This window comes from Copadichromis virginalis, linkage group LG20, assembly GCF_057382275.1.
Source record: "Copadichromis virginalis isolate Kocher_CV1m ecotype Utaka linkage group LG20, C_Virginalis_male_GT1.1, whole genome shotgun sequence".
In the NCBI taxonomy this organism is placed as follows: Eukaryota; Metazoa; Chordata; class Actinopteri; order Cichliformes; family Cichlidae; genus Copadichromis; species Copadichromis virginalis.
Genome location: NC_140637.1, coordinates 22,940,394 through 22,957,932, shown reverse-complemented (window position 1 = coordinate 22,957,932; position 17,539 = coordinate 22,940,394). Strand labels below are relative to the sequence as shown.

General features: G+C 41.5%; 1 protein-coding gene across 2 annotated transcripts in view; it reads left to right on the top strand.

Moving 5' to 3' along the window:
* The window catches only part of nkain4 (sodium/potassium transporting ATPase interacting 4), a 54,118-nt gene that overhangs the window by 30,700 nt on the left and 5,879 nt on the right, over positions 1-17,539 (top strand). For both annotated transcript variants that reach the window (XM_085444876.1, XM_085444875.1), the window contains exon 5: positions 10,870-10,930. In XM_085444876.1, the coding sequence (XP_085301002.1) occupies positions 10,870-10,930 (61 nt within the window). The remainder of the gene's footprint in view (positions 1-10,869; positions 10,931-17,539) is intronic.

Genomic DNA, 17,539 nt, shown 5'->3' with positions numbered 1-17,539 from the left:
ATAAGCTGGATGGAAGGGCTTCAGAAGTAAAGCTTTGGGTTAGGGGGAGTCTGCCTTGTTTTGTTGCTTACTGCTGCTGCAGGCAACATTCAGCCAAAAAAGGAACTTCAAGATTTGAAGGATGAGCTTGAAGTGGAGGCAACCTTTTCGAACTGGGTTAATGTATTATTCATTTATCACTGCGAGGGATATTTTCCTTCATCTCTGTCCTTCTATTCTTTGTTGCCTTCACTAAATCGATATTATAGTACACATCGCTGTTTACTGGGTTTGGTTATCATAGTACCGTTATAAGAATGAGTCATTAAAAGATCAATGCAGTCAGCAGAAAACCCACAGTTGTTTTTGTCGTCTCTCTGTATCGTCCCGTCTTCCGTCTTTCTTCTTTCACTCCTGTGAACTTGCTTTACTGGTAAATAAAACAGTTGTGTCTGAGAAAACATTTCCAGTGTGGTAGGTAGAGTGTGGGTAGGAAGACGGCCAAAAAAGGAAAAGAAAAATGGTGCAGGATGTGAAATTGAGTTTACATCTGTAGACATAACTCTTACGAGCTTAAAGGGAACAGTGAAAGCTGTCTGAGATGCTGTGCTACTCATAAAACAGCCGGAGAAAGTGCTTTCGTGTACACACATACACACGCAGATATCATATCATTTAGCGTAGGTTATTGCTGCCACAGGCAATGCTTTCTTCTGTTGCATCTCTATTCCCTAGAAACCCGCAATGGGTGGAAGATGATAACGGGAGAATCGGCAGTGTGCGTCATTCTCTCGTTCCATTGCTCATTTCCTCTGTTTTCATGTTTTTCCCACATCACATTCTCACAGCTCAGCCCGTCTTCCTGTCTTTTTCCTGAACAGATCTCGCACTGTTTGACCTTCACGTCATTCAAATTCACAAGAACCTAAACAACAAACGATGACAATGCATTTCTTGCTCACTCAGTGTCACTTGTGCTCCTTTTTCTCTTGCGCTTTGACAGCTCTGTGATGTCGGTCTACTCTCTGTTTTAAAGGCGCAGTTTGCTTTAGCACCAGGGGGCAGGGTAATATGGTGGATGAAGCAGCCGCAGTTGATTAGATGGGTATTTTCAGCAGGGTTGGCATGAGTAGACCGCTGTGATCACTACTCTGGGGTCTGTTTGTCTACAGGGTCTGTGTGTGTTCTTTGGCTGTTGAGAATCTCTCAGCTCACCAGCGTTAAAACATCACGGGCACCCAGGCTGCCCCCTGATACATCGGAGAGGTCAGAGTGCTCTCTCTGGCAAGTCCTTTAGTCCATGCTCTTTATTCCAGCTCTCGTGCTGAGCAGCACTACTGGGAATGCATTTTTTTTTCTGTTTTTGTGTAAGATGCACTGGGAGCCATGTGGAGGATTTCTCCAAAAACATTAAATAGCTGTGCATCGTCCAGTATAACAATGGCACAAAGCACCTCTCTGATATGTCAGCATTGACACTGCGTTTTAGCTGCACTGTAAGTTTTACAGCTTCTGCCTCAAAGGATTATAAAGATTCTGGGATTAAAAGATTTATAATGCAGTAGTGAGCAGTTATTAGGGCTGTACACAATACCATCGTTCCCTCGAAGCTGGACAGGAAACTGCAGGATCTAGGACTGAGCAGCTCCCTCTGCAGCTGGATCCTTAGCTTCCTGTCTGACAGACGCCAGGTGGTCAGACTGGGCAGCATCACCTCATCCCCCATCACACTGAACACTGGTGCTCCACAGGGGTGTGTACTGAGCCCTCTCCTGTACTCACTCTACACCTACGACTGCACAGCCACTAACAGCTCCAACATCATTGTGAAGTTTGCGGACGACACTACAGTGGTGGGTCTTATCACCAACGGTGATGAGACGGCTTACAGGGAGGAGGTCAGCGCCCTGACCCACTGGTGTCAAGACAACCATCTCACCCTCAACGTCGCAAAGACAAAGGAGTTGATAGTGGACTTCCGGAGGTGCAGAGAAGTACACACCCCCATCACCATCAACGGCGCTGCTGTGGAGAGAGTGAGCAGCTTCCGGTTCCTTGGAGTACATCTGGCTGAGGATCTTACGTGGTCAGTACACACAAACAAAACAGTGAAGAAGGCGCAGCAGCGCCTCTTCTTTCTCAGGAGACTGAAAAGATTCGGCATGAGCCCCCGCATCCTCAGGACCTTCTATCGCTGTGCCATTGAGAGCATCCTCACTGGATGCATCACCACCTGGTATGGCAACAGCACCGCCTACAACTGCAAAGCTCTCCAGCGAGTAGTGCGGTGCTCTGAACGGATAATTGGAGGTGAGCTTCCCTCCCTCCAAGACATCTACAGGAAGCGGTGCCTGAGGAAAGCGGGGAGGATCATCAAGGACTCCAGTCACCCCAGCCATAAACTGTTCAGACTGCTTCCATCAGGAAGGAGGTTCTGCAGCATCCGGTCCCGTACCAGCAGACTGAGAGACAGCTTTTTCCATCAGGCCATCAGACTGCTGAACACGTCATAGACACCTCAGCTTCACTACTGGAACTTCAACATTATGCACTCCACACTGTATATAAATGCCACTTGTTTTGCACATATTCAACTCTGTATATTTTATATATTTTATTATTATTATTATTATTATTTTATTTTATTTTTTTACTATTTAATTTGTAAAAATGTGTATACACACACACACACACACACACGTAGGAAAATATTTAGTATACACATCCAGAAATGCATACACTATTATATATTGTACATATATTTATTAGTTTCAGGTTGGCCATTCTTGTATTTTGCTCGTTTGTGTTGTTGTGTTTGCACATCTCTGTTGCTTGTGGGGCTCGCACACAAGAATTTCACTCGCATGTGCTGTGCCAGTGTGCCTGCACATGTGATGTGACAATAAAAAGTGATTTGATTTGATTTGATTTGATTTGGTTGCAGCCAAAAGCGAAGCGGAGAAGAGGACGACCTCAAGACCAGAGGAGAAGAAGGGGAGAAAAAAAAAAGCAACTGGTCACTGTTATACTTCAAAGGCTGTCTCGGCCAAGAGCTTTAATTGTTAATCTGGTTTGCAGGGTGAAGGATAAAGATTATCTTATTATAGTATTTGGTCTTTTTAAACTTAAGAGAGAGCGCAAAAAGAAGAGTCAACAGAGGAGAACGTGGAAGTGAAACACAAGCAAGTTTAAATGAGTTAACTTCATCTCCAGTGCGATGCTCGCTTACCTGTTTGCTCATTGAGCGCCTACTTGTTTTGTTATTTACCTTCTTGTTTCGGCTTCAGTCCATTCGTTTCTTATCCCACAGAGCCCCATTTTTCCTTCCTTCACTCAGACTTCATCTAAAATCTATTGTGTGGGGCAGCGTGTGAAGAACAGCCTGTGTTTGCTTTCTTTATGCAGCTTTTATTTCTGCTTGGGTAAGCCTGTTGTGTTTGTGTGACATTAGCACGCTGTTAAGTGCAGTTACTTGATGTGGAAGATGCAAATAAGCACCGCAGACACTTCCCAATGCCTTGTGGTTGTATGTCAGCTGTACAGACCCGTGTTCTTGCGTATGTGGGAGAAAACATTGATAAATGTGGACTGTGCACTCCCTTATAATGGTTTGTCATTAAACATGCAGCTGTCTACACACGAACACACACATCTAATTTTCTGCAGATGAGTTGGCACCTTATTGTCAGGCAGAGTCCTGTGCAATTAACCTACAGGACATCTGTACCACCTCTCTATCTGTTTTGCGCCTCTCTGCATCCCCTCCCCCTTTCTCCCATGTGGTATGTTTTACCTGCAAATTCCTTTAATTGTAGTGCACTCAGTGAGTTTTCTCCTGACACTGAGCCACAGTCAATACTGTGTTAATTAGCTGTCAGATCGACCCAGATATCCGTCGTTACGAGCACATGCATTAACCAGGCAGCAAAGAACTGACGACGTCTTGAGATAAACTGAATTTAAGTGTGGCATGGTGGAAAGAGCAGTATATGGGGCTAAAACTGTTAACTAAGGCTGAAGTTGTGCAAGGCAAAACAGTGGCTGGAGACAACTTGAGATCTTGTTGCCTTTGAAATGGTTGCTTTGAAGGGGAGGGGGTCAGGCCTGTGACCATTTGCAGTCAGTTGCTGTCTTCAAAGTGATGGATGGTGATAAAACAGCAATAAGACAGTCAGTCTTCTATCAGTTTGTGGCTGAATGGGAACAAGTTGGCAATTAAATGCAATCTGTTTGTGATAATATGGTGATTAACTTTGATAAATCTGGAAAAATTACGACTCGTTTGTAGTCTATGTTCATCGGAAATGCAGAGTCCAGCCAGAGCCTCAGATTTGAAACTGAAATTCCTCCACAAAAAGTGATGCAATTGCTGCAAAACAGCTATTTAACAGCAAAATACCAGGCAACCCTCGAATATGACCTGCTGGCAACTAATTGAGTTGGAAAAATGAATTGCAGGGCTGATGTCCTCAGCACAGATTGACTCCAGTTGCTTGCAACATGCTGGCAGCACGTCTACATACATAGTTTTGACAAACTGCACTGTGTCAGGCAGTGACTGCAGTCACTCCAAGGCAGACTGCAATTGTTTGGTGACAAGTTGCTTCCCAACAACCACAACCTTTTTTTTTTTTTTTTTTTTTTTTTTTGTAGTATCGCAATAGTGCAAATTTGCGTATGTATTTTGCGATGGACGTTATACAGAGAGGTTTTGAAACATTATAAGTGTGCTTCCATAAAGTCCTTCAAAATCCCAATTGCACGTTGCTGGACACAGATGATGCTGTATATGCTGTGGATGCTGATTGGTTGACAAATGAACCAGAGCAGGGAAGAAACCAACAGCAGAAATCACCAGGAAAGGAAGAAGTTTAAAAAGAATCAAAGACTAAAAAGGTATCAACAGGGGCTGCTGTGGACACTTTGCATTGTTTTTAACACTCGGTTTCACTTTAGTTCTTTGTGTGTTATAACTTTACTCTCTACCCAGCCGCCTGGAAAAAGCAACAACAAGATGAGTAGTAGCACACAGACCAGTTTTACCACATATTTTATGCACTCTATCCATCCACAGATGTTTTCTCCTCTCATATCCATGGACTCCCAACATGCTACCACTAGTGAACCACAATTTCAGCATTAGTTGCAAAGAGGCTACCTTTTACCTACTCTAATGTGACCGAAAAAAGCTAATGATCAGTATTTTCATAAACTGTCAAATATTTTTTTTGTGGAGTCTTAATTATCTTTCACAAAATCCTTTGTTGATATTTGTCATTTATATGAATATCAAATTACTTATTTGAAATAGTAAAGCAGCATTTCTTCCAGTTAGAAAAGCTGTAACTAACGAATGCCTTCCTAAGTCATTATCACACATGAACTGCAGCCTTTAACTTTACCTGGCTGAGCTGCATGCGAGAGCACAACTGTCTGACTCAGATTAGACATGAAGTGGTTTTTATCCTACCAGCTCCAATCAGGCATGACTAAAATATCTCAACGACAAATGTACTTTTTTTTACTGGAAAACCACAGGCAGGTCCGATTTTATAGTTAACATCCACATTCATAATCTCCAAGTGATGAACTCGATGTTTTATGATTTCGATCAAAATTAAATAACATTAGTGATTTCCTGACATTCGTTTCCTGAAAAACTGACACCAGAGCATCGTGAGCTGCACTTTGCATTCATTTTACAGCGGTTGACCAAAGTAGCTGCATGCCCAGTGGATTGATGTTTATGAGTGAAAGTCTATTTTCAAAGGTGGCTTTGTGTCTTTCTGGACAGACACATTCATTGTAAACTTGACCTTCATTAGCCTATGCAAATAAAAGTAACCTTTCTCTAGCTCTGTGCCTGATCTTCTCACTCACACACACATTAATGTCAGAGCCTTTAACTTCTCTTCGGCCTCATTATCTGAGAGAAGAAATGCAAATGGCACTGAAATACTATTAATACCTGCTTAGTTCACTCGGCTTAATGAAGACCCACTGGAGGACATCTTTACTTGTTTTCCTGAACTGAAGTTATAGTATCCAATTGTCCGCCTGCTTGCTTCTTTCTCTGTGTTATTAATTCTGGAGATCACTGTTCACTGCTCAGCAGCCCCGGAGACAAAGGAGAGAAAACAAAGAAGAGAGTGGTATTTAGTGTTAGAAGAGCCGAAAATCGGGAATCACCGAGGGCTGGAGAGAAAGAGAGTAGAGGAGGTTTGCAGATCGCAGAGTGACAGGAACATATAGACCTGTGTTTAGAAAAGTGACTACTATAAAGACACATAAAGTGCACAGCGCAAAGGAGAAGGAAAAATGATTGGCAGCCAAATTAGTTGGCTTTAGTGTGGCACGTCTTCACAGAAAGACTGAGGTCAAGTCACCGAGGACATGCGGGGGCTTTATGTGCTTAATTAATATGACATTCATTTCTACACATAGGTGCCGAAAACTGAGTGTGTTGGTGTGTGTGTGTGTAAGTTTGAGTGTGAGACACAGAGAGACAGGCATTTTATTAGCTTCATTTAAGGACGCTTAATATGCAATGATACATAAGTGGAGCTCTGTCACTTGTTATTGAGGACACCGACCTATATTGGCTGCTGCCTCCAGCAAAAAGCCGCCCAGCGTTCGCGTCTCTGATTTTTTTTTTAAATTGCATTTCCTGTCGCACTAAATGCATGGAAGCAATATAAAAAAGGACTTGAAGACAGATCGGTTTAAGATTAGCTCTAACATGCAGTGTCCGACTTTCCTGCAGCCAGTTGTTATGAGCGAATGAGTAAGAGAGATGTAATTTGTTAGCTGTTAATTGTTAACAGGAGAACTGCTGGAATTTTTTGGCCTCTTGACACATGAAGTTTTCCCATTTGTGAGCTACGCGTCAGTACTTGCAAACTGCTTTTGTGAAAATGGTCTGCTGTCAGTGGGAGTTTCAGAGCTCTATCAGACACCAAAATTCGGCTTTTTACACATAAAATCAAAGCTGCAGTCCTGACTTTTCTAGACATCACCTGACAGAGTTGGTTCAGGCTTATGACATTAAGTAGCTCCTTTGTGCAAAGTCTGTGTGGTGTTGGGATTGAACCAGTGCATGAATAGCGCAACTAATAAAACTGTGCATTTACTGTTTGTGAATTGGAATCATGTGTGTTCCCGCCTGCAGGCAGCAGTCTCGCTTTAACCGCACCGAGTAGTTGAAGAAGCGCAAACGCATCTGAAGCAGACTATTTCCTGCTGTGTGCTAAATCTGAGAAAGCACAACAGGGAAAAATATCCTGACCTGATTCTTCCTAAATTGTCCAAATTTAGTGGAAACCATATAAAAGAGGAATGGAAGATAAAAATCAGCTGTAACATGCAGTGTTTGATCTGTCTTGCTGTCAGCATTTATTTCCCATGCCTGACCGTTCGATGGGCACACTTTGAGTGTTTGGCTTCGGTTGATAGTCAGTAAAATTGTTATATCAGACACCAAAACATCTCAGCATTTTATGATACTATGAATCACAATTTTGCATCTCTCGATTGTTAAGAGACAGGAAATATTTTTCATCTGTCAAAAGGTACACACTAGAATTACCCTGTTCACATTACAGTGTAATCTGCCAGACATCTGTACCACCAGCAACCTGCTTCTACATGTATTAGGCAAAAGCAGTGGTGGGTAATTGCACTGCAGTGCACATAGCTTTGCTTTAAAATTACTGCCCATATTTTCTTTGCTATCGCTGAATTGACCATGAACTATTAGATTGTTCTTCACTGCCATAATCATAACAGCAAAGGTATTCAATCAAAATGGCAAAATATTTATTCGTGAAAGAATGTCCAGACACCGACAAAATCAATGAAGCAGCACATGAAAGCTTTTCTGGCAGCTCAGTTATCCAACAAACCTTACGTAGACAGTTTATGTCGACGCGCACTTTAATTCGACTCACTTGTGTATGCTACACAGGCATCTGCTTCCTGCTCTGGCCTTCTACGCTGATGCTTTGCCTATCCTGTGTTTGGGTCAACCCCAGACTGGAGAAATCAGGGCCCTTTTTATGAAGTTTAAATCAACATGCACTCATGCATATATTAACTCATAAGAGCACACACTTTTACAGGCAAAACACACATGGGCACACACACCGAGACACAATAAAATTGAAAAACGGGGTGTGCCCCCTGCTGTTAACACCATCTTGTGTTTGACACTGGCTTTATACATATGCTAATTCACCTCCATTTCACTGCCAGTGTAATGGATGGGGTGAGACCAGCAATTAGATATTAGAAAGAAAAAATATAGTGACAGCGAAGCAGAAAGAAGAGTATCTTATCTAGCCCACACAGAGACAGAGACCTTCCCTTTTATACTAAATGTGACACCTGCTTTTCACTCATAAATAAAACATTTAATCTACATCTGGAACTTCAGTGAAGGTCCAACAGATTTTGTGCGTGCGTAAAATGGAGCAAAAACGCAAACGACAGAGACGAACAGCACATTATCTTTGTTTCATCTATAATTACATCAGCCAAGCTGAGTTATATGTTGAATGAATCTTACATAAATAGATATCATCGCGCACAGTCATTACCCCCTCGGGTTTTGTGTTTGTGAACCCAGTGTGCGAGCAGGGCAGCGTGCCCGACGCTGTTTTAATTGGCATGGCAGAGTGCCAAGTGATGGATGGGTGGCTGGGTGCAGAGACTCGCTGTGTATATTTCTGAGTTGATGACAGCCATCTGCCAGTGCCACGGGCCATTCCCAGTGCTGTGTTTCCCCACATGTGTGTTCCTCCTATAGTCAGCTGTGTGCTGGCTCTGCTGCTTTCTGCTGTGTTTGTGGACACGGGCAACCACTCTATGCACACTCCATAACCTACGGCCAAAGTAAAGCAAATTACAGTTAGAGCGAACACACACACACTTATTCATATACAGCCAGTATAGAGAAATGCTATCATAATAATGGCTTTGTATTTTTATTTTCTGGGAGGGAACTTTTCTTTCTATCAGCCAAGGTTGAATCCTGGACAGGGTTGAGCATAGGGACATTTTTCTGGTGACAAAAGTTGCAGCTGTTGGGTTATTTAATGTATTTTATAAGTGTCTAAAAGCTCAAAGAGTTGCAGTGTTAGTAGAAATAAAATGGAAAACAAAGAAATGGGGAAGTGTTATGACTAAACACACTTTTTCCTTCAGTTATTGTTTAATGTGTACTCAGGGAAACCGTGACTTGGTGTTTTTCTCCTGCTGTATCCTACGTTTCTTGGTAGAAAGGGGAAATAAACTCCCCTGTGTTTGACTCTTTCTCTTCACCAGAAGCAGCTGGTGAATAGAACTGTGCTAATAGAGTGCAACATTAAATCTCCCACTGTGGGGCCAAATCCAGCCACTGGGCTTAACAACGTTTCTGGCAGAAACCCTCGACTGCAGTATCTTTTACTGACTAAATGTTCCTTTGTGTATTCCAGCCAGACACTAACTTTGCCTTTCTATGCCGGGCAGGTATTGTGGCAAAGAGTTTTTAGAGGTTATTGTTGCTGCCTGGTTCCCAAGAAAAACATTTAGTATCAGCAGTAAGAATGGTCCAAAACAGTAAAGCTCCAGCCACACTGCTGAGAGGCGCTATGAAGCTCTGTAGAGCAGAGGGAAACTGTAGAGTCAGATGGCAGTTCTCTGAGGATTCCTCACCACAGGGATATCACATTATCAAAAGAGAATTTCTAAGTGCTTTGGCAGGTATTTACAGTGCTTAAGACACCTCTCATGTCTTTATACTTTACTTCCAAGGAGCAGGACTTGTTTGTCTTTATTAAAGTGCTCTTGAGGAATAGTTATATAAAGCAAGACGCTTTATGGAGGTCTTCCAAAGTTTTTCTTTGGACACTGGCTGCTTATTTAGTCATTTTCAGTCTAGGCGTTGTACCTGATCATTTTCCGAGGAATGTTGTTTTTGGGTTTTTTTGTTAAGCCACTTAATACTGACCTGTGAATCATTCAAGCATTTAAAAAAAGGGATCTAACTCAAGTTATGAATCAGTGTTGTGTCTGCACATAAACAGACAGCTTAGCAAAGAACCAGTTTTAGGCACTTTGTTACAAGCAGTCTGTTGCAAAAAAACATCATTTGATCTAATTTCTTTAGTTGAACCTACAATTAAACTAATGATAGCACAAATTGCCAGGCATAAAAGATTATTTTGCAAATATTTGTGATTCCCTTAGAGCTGTTACCATAAAACCTTTTCATATCTCGGCATTACGTGCAATGTGTCACGGTTTGGGGCTACAGTTATCTCAATTATGAACTCAGAAAAGTTCTTTCAGATTTTGAGCCACACTGGAACGCCATCTGGAAAGGGTCTGATTGGCAAGGGCTTCATTTTTCAGCACGCCATACTGGCACTGCAGTAGAGCCATACGTGGATACACAATGGAACACTATCAGAGTGCAGACCTCAACATTATTAAAGCAGTGTGGGATCATCTTGACAAATGAACGAGAGTTCAGGCTGTGTAGAAGAAGAAAGGTGTTCATACCAAATATTTACTTCCAAGCTCATTAGAATTGTACAAAATTGCAAAAAGAAGAAGAAGTAAAGCACAAATTTGTAAGGTGTCTTTTTAAAATGTTTTTGCTCAATAAATGTCTTTAATGATTACTCGATATTCTTGTTCACAGAAAGATTTAATTAATGAACAAGTTATTCTGGCTTTGACCCTGCTCTTTGAGCAGTGTTGCATCACCAGTTACTTAAGGATGCGGAGAACAAACCCATTTTCCTCCTTTATTGTCTCTTTGTCTATCGAGGAAAGCACTCAGCAGCTTAACTTCAGCCTTGCAGGTCTGTGGTGTCTAACCTCCTATGTTTGCTTGTGTGTTCGCAGCTCCTTGGCTTCGTGTACGCCTGCTATGTTGTCAGCGCTATCACTGAGGAGGAAGACAGCTGTGAGTGACTTAACACACACACACACACAAACACACATACACACACTCATTCTTGCAAAGGAGCCTCACAACAATGAGTGAATCACACCCAGAGCCACTCGCACAAGGGAGACGAAAACGCCTGAGTTGAGGGGAATAAAGCTGCATCTTTCTTCTCCCTCTTTTCCTGTCCCACCCTATACCTCTCCTATCTGTACCTCCTTCCTCCCCCACACCAGCTGGGCCCTCTTGTTTTTCTTTCCCTCCAGAACCAAAGGAGCCCTGTGTTACTCTCCACACCTCCTTCAGCCCATTCTTTCCTCTCCTTTCGCTTTCACGTGTACGCTGGGCGCCTTGTCTCTCGCAGCCTGTCATCCTTGCTGTTGTTGGAAACCTGTTATTTCCCTCCTTTAATGTACTGTGGCCTTTTGTTTTCTCACTTTCTTCTTTCTGTGTGCCCCACGTTTTAACACTCCAGCCGTCTCATACCTGGTAGAGGTGAGATGGGGCTCTTGTTAACAAACACAAACCTTCTGCCCCCCCCCCCCCCCCCCCCCAGGCCTGTTTCTTTTGGAGCAACTGAAACATCTAGATTTCTTCTCTGAAGCGGCTCCTCGCAATGTGCTATCTCAGGGCTCTTTTTCTTCTGGTGTATGCTGATCTGTGTTAGTTCCTTAAGTTAAAGTTAGTTGAGGGTGAGAGGCTCATTCTTTTCCTGTCAAGCATAAACAAGCACAGAGCTGGTGAAGAGTGTGGGAAAAGACAGCAGGGAACCATGAAATAAATAAGAGAAGATGGGGGGAAGCAGAGACGGACACTTTTGACAGCAGCTGCTGTGACCTCATAGGCAGCAGGTTGGAGGTCCTGCAAGAGGTTAGCCAATCACAGGCCAGGAAAAATTTGATCTAAGGGTCAATGGTAGTCATAAATTTCTGATTTGTTCTGCAGTAGCTCTCATAGCTACACAAGCCTGTCCACAAGCTTGAGAATCTGTCCTCACAAATATATCATTTAGTAGTTAAATGGACCACTGGCATAGTTATGTACACGATTTTTAGAATACTAATTTCTAGAGCCTGGCTGTGTTCATGTCTCTTTTGTTGCTTTTAATGTGATTTGAAAACAGAGTAATGAACAAAACACTACATGCACTAATTGAATTAAAACTGCAGGCTCTTGTAATTTGGTGGAATTGAGGTGTGTGTGTGTGTGTGTGTGTGTGTGTGTGTGTGTGTGTGTGTGTGTGTGTGTGTGTGTGTGTGTGTGTGTGTGTGTGTGTGTGTGTGTGTGTGTGTCTAAGCAGTTCTTAGGTGGTCACATACCAAAGGCTGTGAGGGGTTTGCATCACCACCCAAGTGTCTTGCAGTCTTAGCTCTAGCTGGTACAACTTAATCAGCAGTCAACCATAAGTACTGCTTTGAAGGCAAAACCAGTTCTATCAAGTAGGGCTTTAAAAAAAAAAAAAAAAAGTAGGGTTTTTTCCCTCAGCAACTCCTTCTTTTTTGAATTCTGTTCATTCCCAGTGAGAACATCCATTAAAACTGAAGTGGATAGTTATCCTCTCTCAAAAATAAGAGATAAAAAAAACCCAAACGAACAGCGAAAGGATGGCAAAAGAAAAAAGCTTGGGGTGAAAAAAGATTGTGGTGTGATTTTTATTGGTTTTAATTATCTGGCCCAGGCTGTGTTGAAGTGAAACGCTGCTACATCGCTTCCAAGTGCTAGCTCTTTGTTATTGTAATCAGCCCTTTGCCTGTACGCACCCACCAATATGCACATGTTTGTTCGAGCAGACACAGGTGCACACACACACACACACACCAGCTAAGCCACTTTCTGTGCTCATTTTCTCCTCCTATTTGATGTGTAGATTAAAGCCAGTTTCTCCACTGAGCTCCCTGGCTGTCTCAGCATTTCTCCTCCTACTCAGAAGTATATCTTCCATATTCCTCTCTCTCATTTGCTTCATTTCAATTCCCAGTTTCTTCACAGGTTTAGGGAATGATAATATATCATAGCCCAGGTTTATTGTGTTTAAGAAATCCTCTCTTTCCCCCGCTCTTTTACCATATCTGGCTTTTGAACTTTAATGAGGTGTGCTTGTAAAAAGTTAAAGGTCTCTGGTCACTCGTTGTATCAGCCTCATTAAGCGCCTTGCTGGTCAATAACTTCCACGGCTGATTGCGCCTTACTGAGAGAAGAAAGGTAGAGACAATCCTCTGGAGGGATGGAGAGAAAAGGAAGCAAGCGAGCGAGAGAGAGAGAGAACGAGAAAGAGTGGGCATACGTTAGGGGAGCAGAGGGAGGTGTTTATCGGGAGCAAGTTGGGAGGAGAAAAAGGACCCAGTATGCAAACAACAAGAGACATGATGAGCTTTTCATGAATAAGGAGATAAGAGAGGAATTCCTTTCACGCAAAGCACTCTTTCACTCTCCAGGGACAGGACTGAGTTGGATTTGAGTGCTCAGACTTGCGTAAAGACTAGCAAAATGAACACACACACACACACGTGTATACAGGCACATACACACTCGCAAAAAGCCAAGAAGACACAATGGGGAGAATAACAAGCATCATATACCATCAGCTCAGGGTTTGACATGGCTTTCAGGCTTTATTACTGATAGAGTGTGTATGCGTGTGCATGAGTGAGCTCCCTTTTGATGTGAGTCTCTCTCCCTCTGTCACTCACAAGTGCATCTATACGTGGTCGCGCACTCGTTCGTACCTGGATGCGTTTGTGTGCGCGTTTAGCTGACTGTGTGTGACTGACTGACTGAGTGTAGGTGATTGTCTATATTTGTGTGCATGAATTTGTTACACAGAGTTATCTGCGGTGAGCAGACACACCAGCAGAGTGAGTGGTGGGGAAAATCCTCTTTGTAAAGTAGGTCATGGAGTTAGCCGCCTAGCACTGGGATAAGCTTGCTTTAGCTTGTCTGCTAATTATGCTGCCGCCCTCTGTGCTGAGTCACATCTGCAGAAAATGCTCTAAAAACAGACAGAGGAGCTATACGGCAGGATGCACAGGGGGCAGTATCATCAAGTTGTGTGAGAAGGTCAAAATAACAAAAGTTCTAGTATCTTCAAAAACATGGATGCACGTGTTCAGGACCTTTTTAATACTTTAACCTAACCTTAGTAGTGCAGTCAGTCATTTTTGAGGTCATTTTATACATAAAAAATAATATTGTACATATAAAAAAAAATACATTAATTAGTGTGCAACAAACTGATGTGTTCTCATGAACTTTGAATGAATCCATTAAAAATACACAGGAGCAGGCATTGGAAAACCTGTTCACAAAGAACACACAGAATATGAAGTCGACATCAAGTGATGATGAGCTGGTCCTGATGTTTCTAAACAAGCAAAGGAAGAAACTGAAATTCTTGGTTCATCCAATTCTAATGAGAAGGCAGCAGCAGGGAGAATTTCATGGTTTAATCCGGGAGTACATATTTGAGGATGTCAGTGGAGCAGGTTAAGCTCTTGTTGGCAGAGTTAGGACCACACCTGAGGACGCAGAAAAACGATTTCCCAGTGCAGACTGACTCGAGCAGCGTCTAGCTGTGTGTCTGAGGTAAAATAGTATTATTTTACTATTTGTATATTTTGTACCACTGCATTTTTGAGCTACGAGTCCACTTGTTCCCAAAGGCAGTGATCAGATTGGTCCGTTATCTTTATTCGTATCCGAAAAGTCTGGAAAATCAAGCTGGGTTTAAGAAAAATGCCACAAATTGGTCCAGCAAAACTATGTGGTCGGCATGAATGAATAGGTTAGTCTGAAAAATATTTTTAAGCTTCAAAATATTCACATGAATTTTACACGCCTGGTGAGTAAAGGCCTTCAGACTTCAGATATGAAGGTTCATATTTTTATCGTCTAAGAAAGGGTCCCCCCCCTCCCCCCCACTAAAGAAGTAAAAATCTTCCTCTTCTTGAAATCAGGACTTTAACACGTGAAAGTTTGTATAAGCGTGCTGATTTATTCCTGATAATAACAAAGTTACTGTCAGCAGATGAGAAACTCAACAATGAGCCCACTAAACAACAACAGCTAGTTTTAAGTTAACGTTATGACAGTTAATGTTACGCTTGAGTGTCCTAAAAATCACACGTTCCCTCTGATAAACAGTTTGATTACGTTCTCACATCATATGAGAGTTTATTCACTAAGCGTCAGAGTCCAACAATGATAGGTCGACTTCAAAGAAAATTTCACGTACCGAGAGAAAAGTTCAGGATATCCTCAATGACTCATTTCAGTGTTGTTGTCATAGACACAAGTGAACTTCACTGACTCATTGACTTGTATCAGAATTTCTTCACAGTTTTACAGCCTGCTTCAGAGTAAATACATGTAGACACCAGCTGAGGTGAACAGCAGACTTATAGCCTACAGTCAGTACAGATGAACAGTGGCCACCATAACTACCATTATACCCTTGAAGTAGGCAAAAAAAAACAGAACTCGGTTAACTGCAGTCTGCAATCTACTGACAACTAGCAATGATATTTTACACACTGTAACGTTAAGATAATTTCCATTGACATTTAACAGTATCCCAATCACAATTTTACAAATGAAATTTAACTTACTCATATTGCAAATCTGAGGTACCTGTACTTCATTGTCCATCTTATTTTTTATGCCATGAAAATAAAGCAACTGACCAAAAGAATAAAACATGCTAATTTTAAAACAGTAGCAAAGTGTTAAGTAGAGGAGATCGAACATATTTTGTGGATTCATGATGGGTTGAGAAACAAAGCCAGTCATAGCTTGGTAGTGTGAGGTGAGGCAGAGACACATGTTCATCAAAAGTATCCTGATATAAACAGTAGGGACAAGCCCAGATCTTTGCTTAGGGATAAGAATTTTTAATTTTCTTTTTTATTTGCTTGTTTGCTTGTTTGTTTGTTTGCTTGTTCGTTTGTTTGTTTGTTTGTTTGTTTGTTTGTTTGTTTTTTAAGGGAACATGTTTAATATTAACATTAGCATTGTATCAGAGTTAGCTTAGAGCTAATTTGCATCTGCAGTCCCTTGGTGGGTTACAAGTAAAATATCACAGCAATAAAATATATAAAAACTGAACTGAATTATAAAATGCATTGTTTTTAAAGCTGACACTAGAGTTGGAGGTTTTAATGATACTGTGGCATTCCACCAAGTTGGAAATCAATACTGTCAGAGATTTTGTGCTAATTAAACTACAGTCCCTTTTCACCAAAGCTGTTTTCATTTGCTGTAGTTCAAACTAAATAATGGCTGATATTAATCTGATGTTTATGTTGTACCTATGAACATCTCATCAGTGTGACACTGGGTCAGAATGTTCAACATCAGATCCCCGAAACTGGAGGATCAAACATCGCTCCACTGATGCATTGACCTAATAGCTGATGTTTATGCAAATAAACTTAAGTTAGTCAACCAAGATGACAAATCAGTTTCTAATATAAAGGTCTTGTTTTACCCAACTAAGAGTCAAATACCCAGACATATGAAAACAAAAAGAAACAATGGAAAGGCTGGAACCAGAGAATGCATTAAATATTGCAAATTTTACAGTAGACAAGTGTGCTCTCCAGGGTCTTTTGCAGAAACACAATGAAATGGGGGTGATCTGCCAAAACAAACAAAAAGCCAACAAGCAAGTGTTTCGGGGTGATTAGCCAGCCCCATAATATATGCTAATCAAGGATCCAGGCAGCAAAGATGCATGAATTTCTGTCTATAAGCTGCCCAACAAGCAATTGAAGCAAAAATAATAATAAAACAAATATTATTATGTTGGTCAGCAAATTTCAAAATCAATACATGCTTAATGGATCAGCAGTCACATTAAAGTAAAATTACAGTGGCAACCTCTTTGCGACTAGTAAAAGTTAGTGGTTGACCAGTGATTGCAGTTGTTCTCAGACAGGTTTGCACATTACTGTATAAGTACAGACAAATTGCCAACACATTGAAATCAGTCTGAATTGTTCTTTTCATTTCCCATTTATCATCACAGATCTGGTCCCTGCCTTTGAAAATGGCAACAAAGTCGCAAGTTCATTGAACAAAGTTGCAATAATTTTGGTCATACTATGATAACATAAGCTAGACGGTTAATGGAATTGTTTATGATATACTATCTTCAAAGACTTTATAATAATAGCTCATAATAAGCGCAAGCAATTCCAAATTCCAGTGAAAACCAGTGAAGACGGTGCTGGATGTTGGAGTTTAGAAACATCATTAATGCAGACAAAGTTTCTACAGACTCCATCTCTCCCTTGAACATCTTACTCTCACTCATCTTTGCATGGATCATAAAATTTAAATGCACTTTCAATCAAACACACCCAACATTTTTATGTGCAGAATAACAATGCATAAAACAGCAAAGATGGCTGCGTGTGTGAGGCGAGAGATGCAGACATGCAGAGCCAGCTAGGAGTGTGTGTGTGAAAGGGACCACAACTGTCTTTTAATTGACCTCTTCCATCATTACAGATTCTCTCTACAGAAGTCTTGAATGAGCTGTCCAGTCTTTTATCACTCTCTCTGTCTTTGTCTCTGCCATTTCTCACCCTTGTTTTTCATGATTTTCCTTACACTATACTCTGTCTGTTT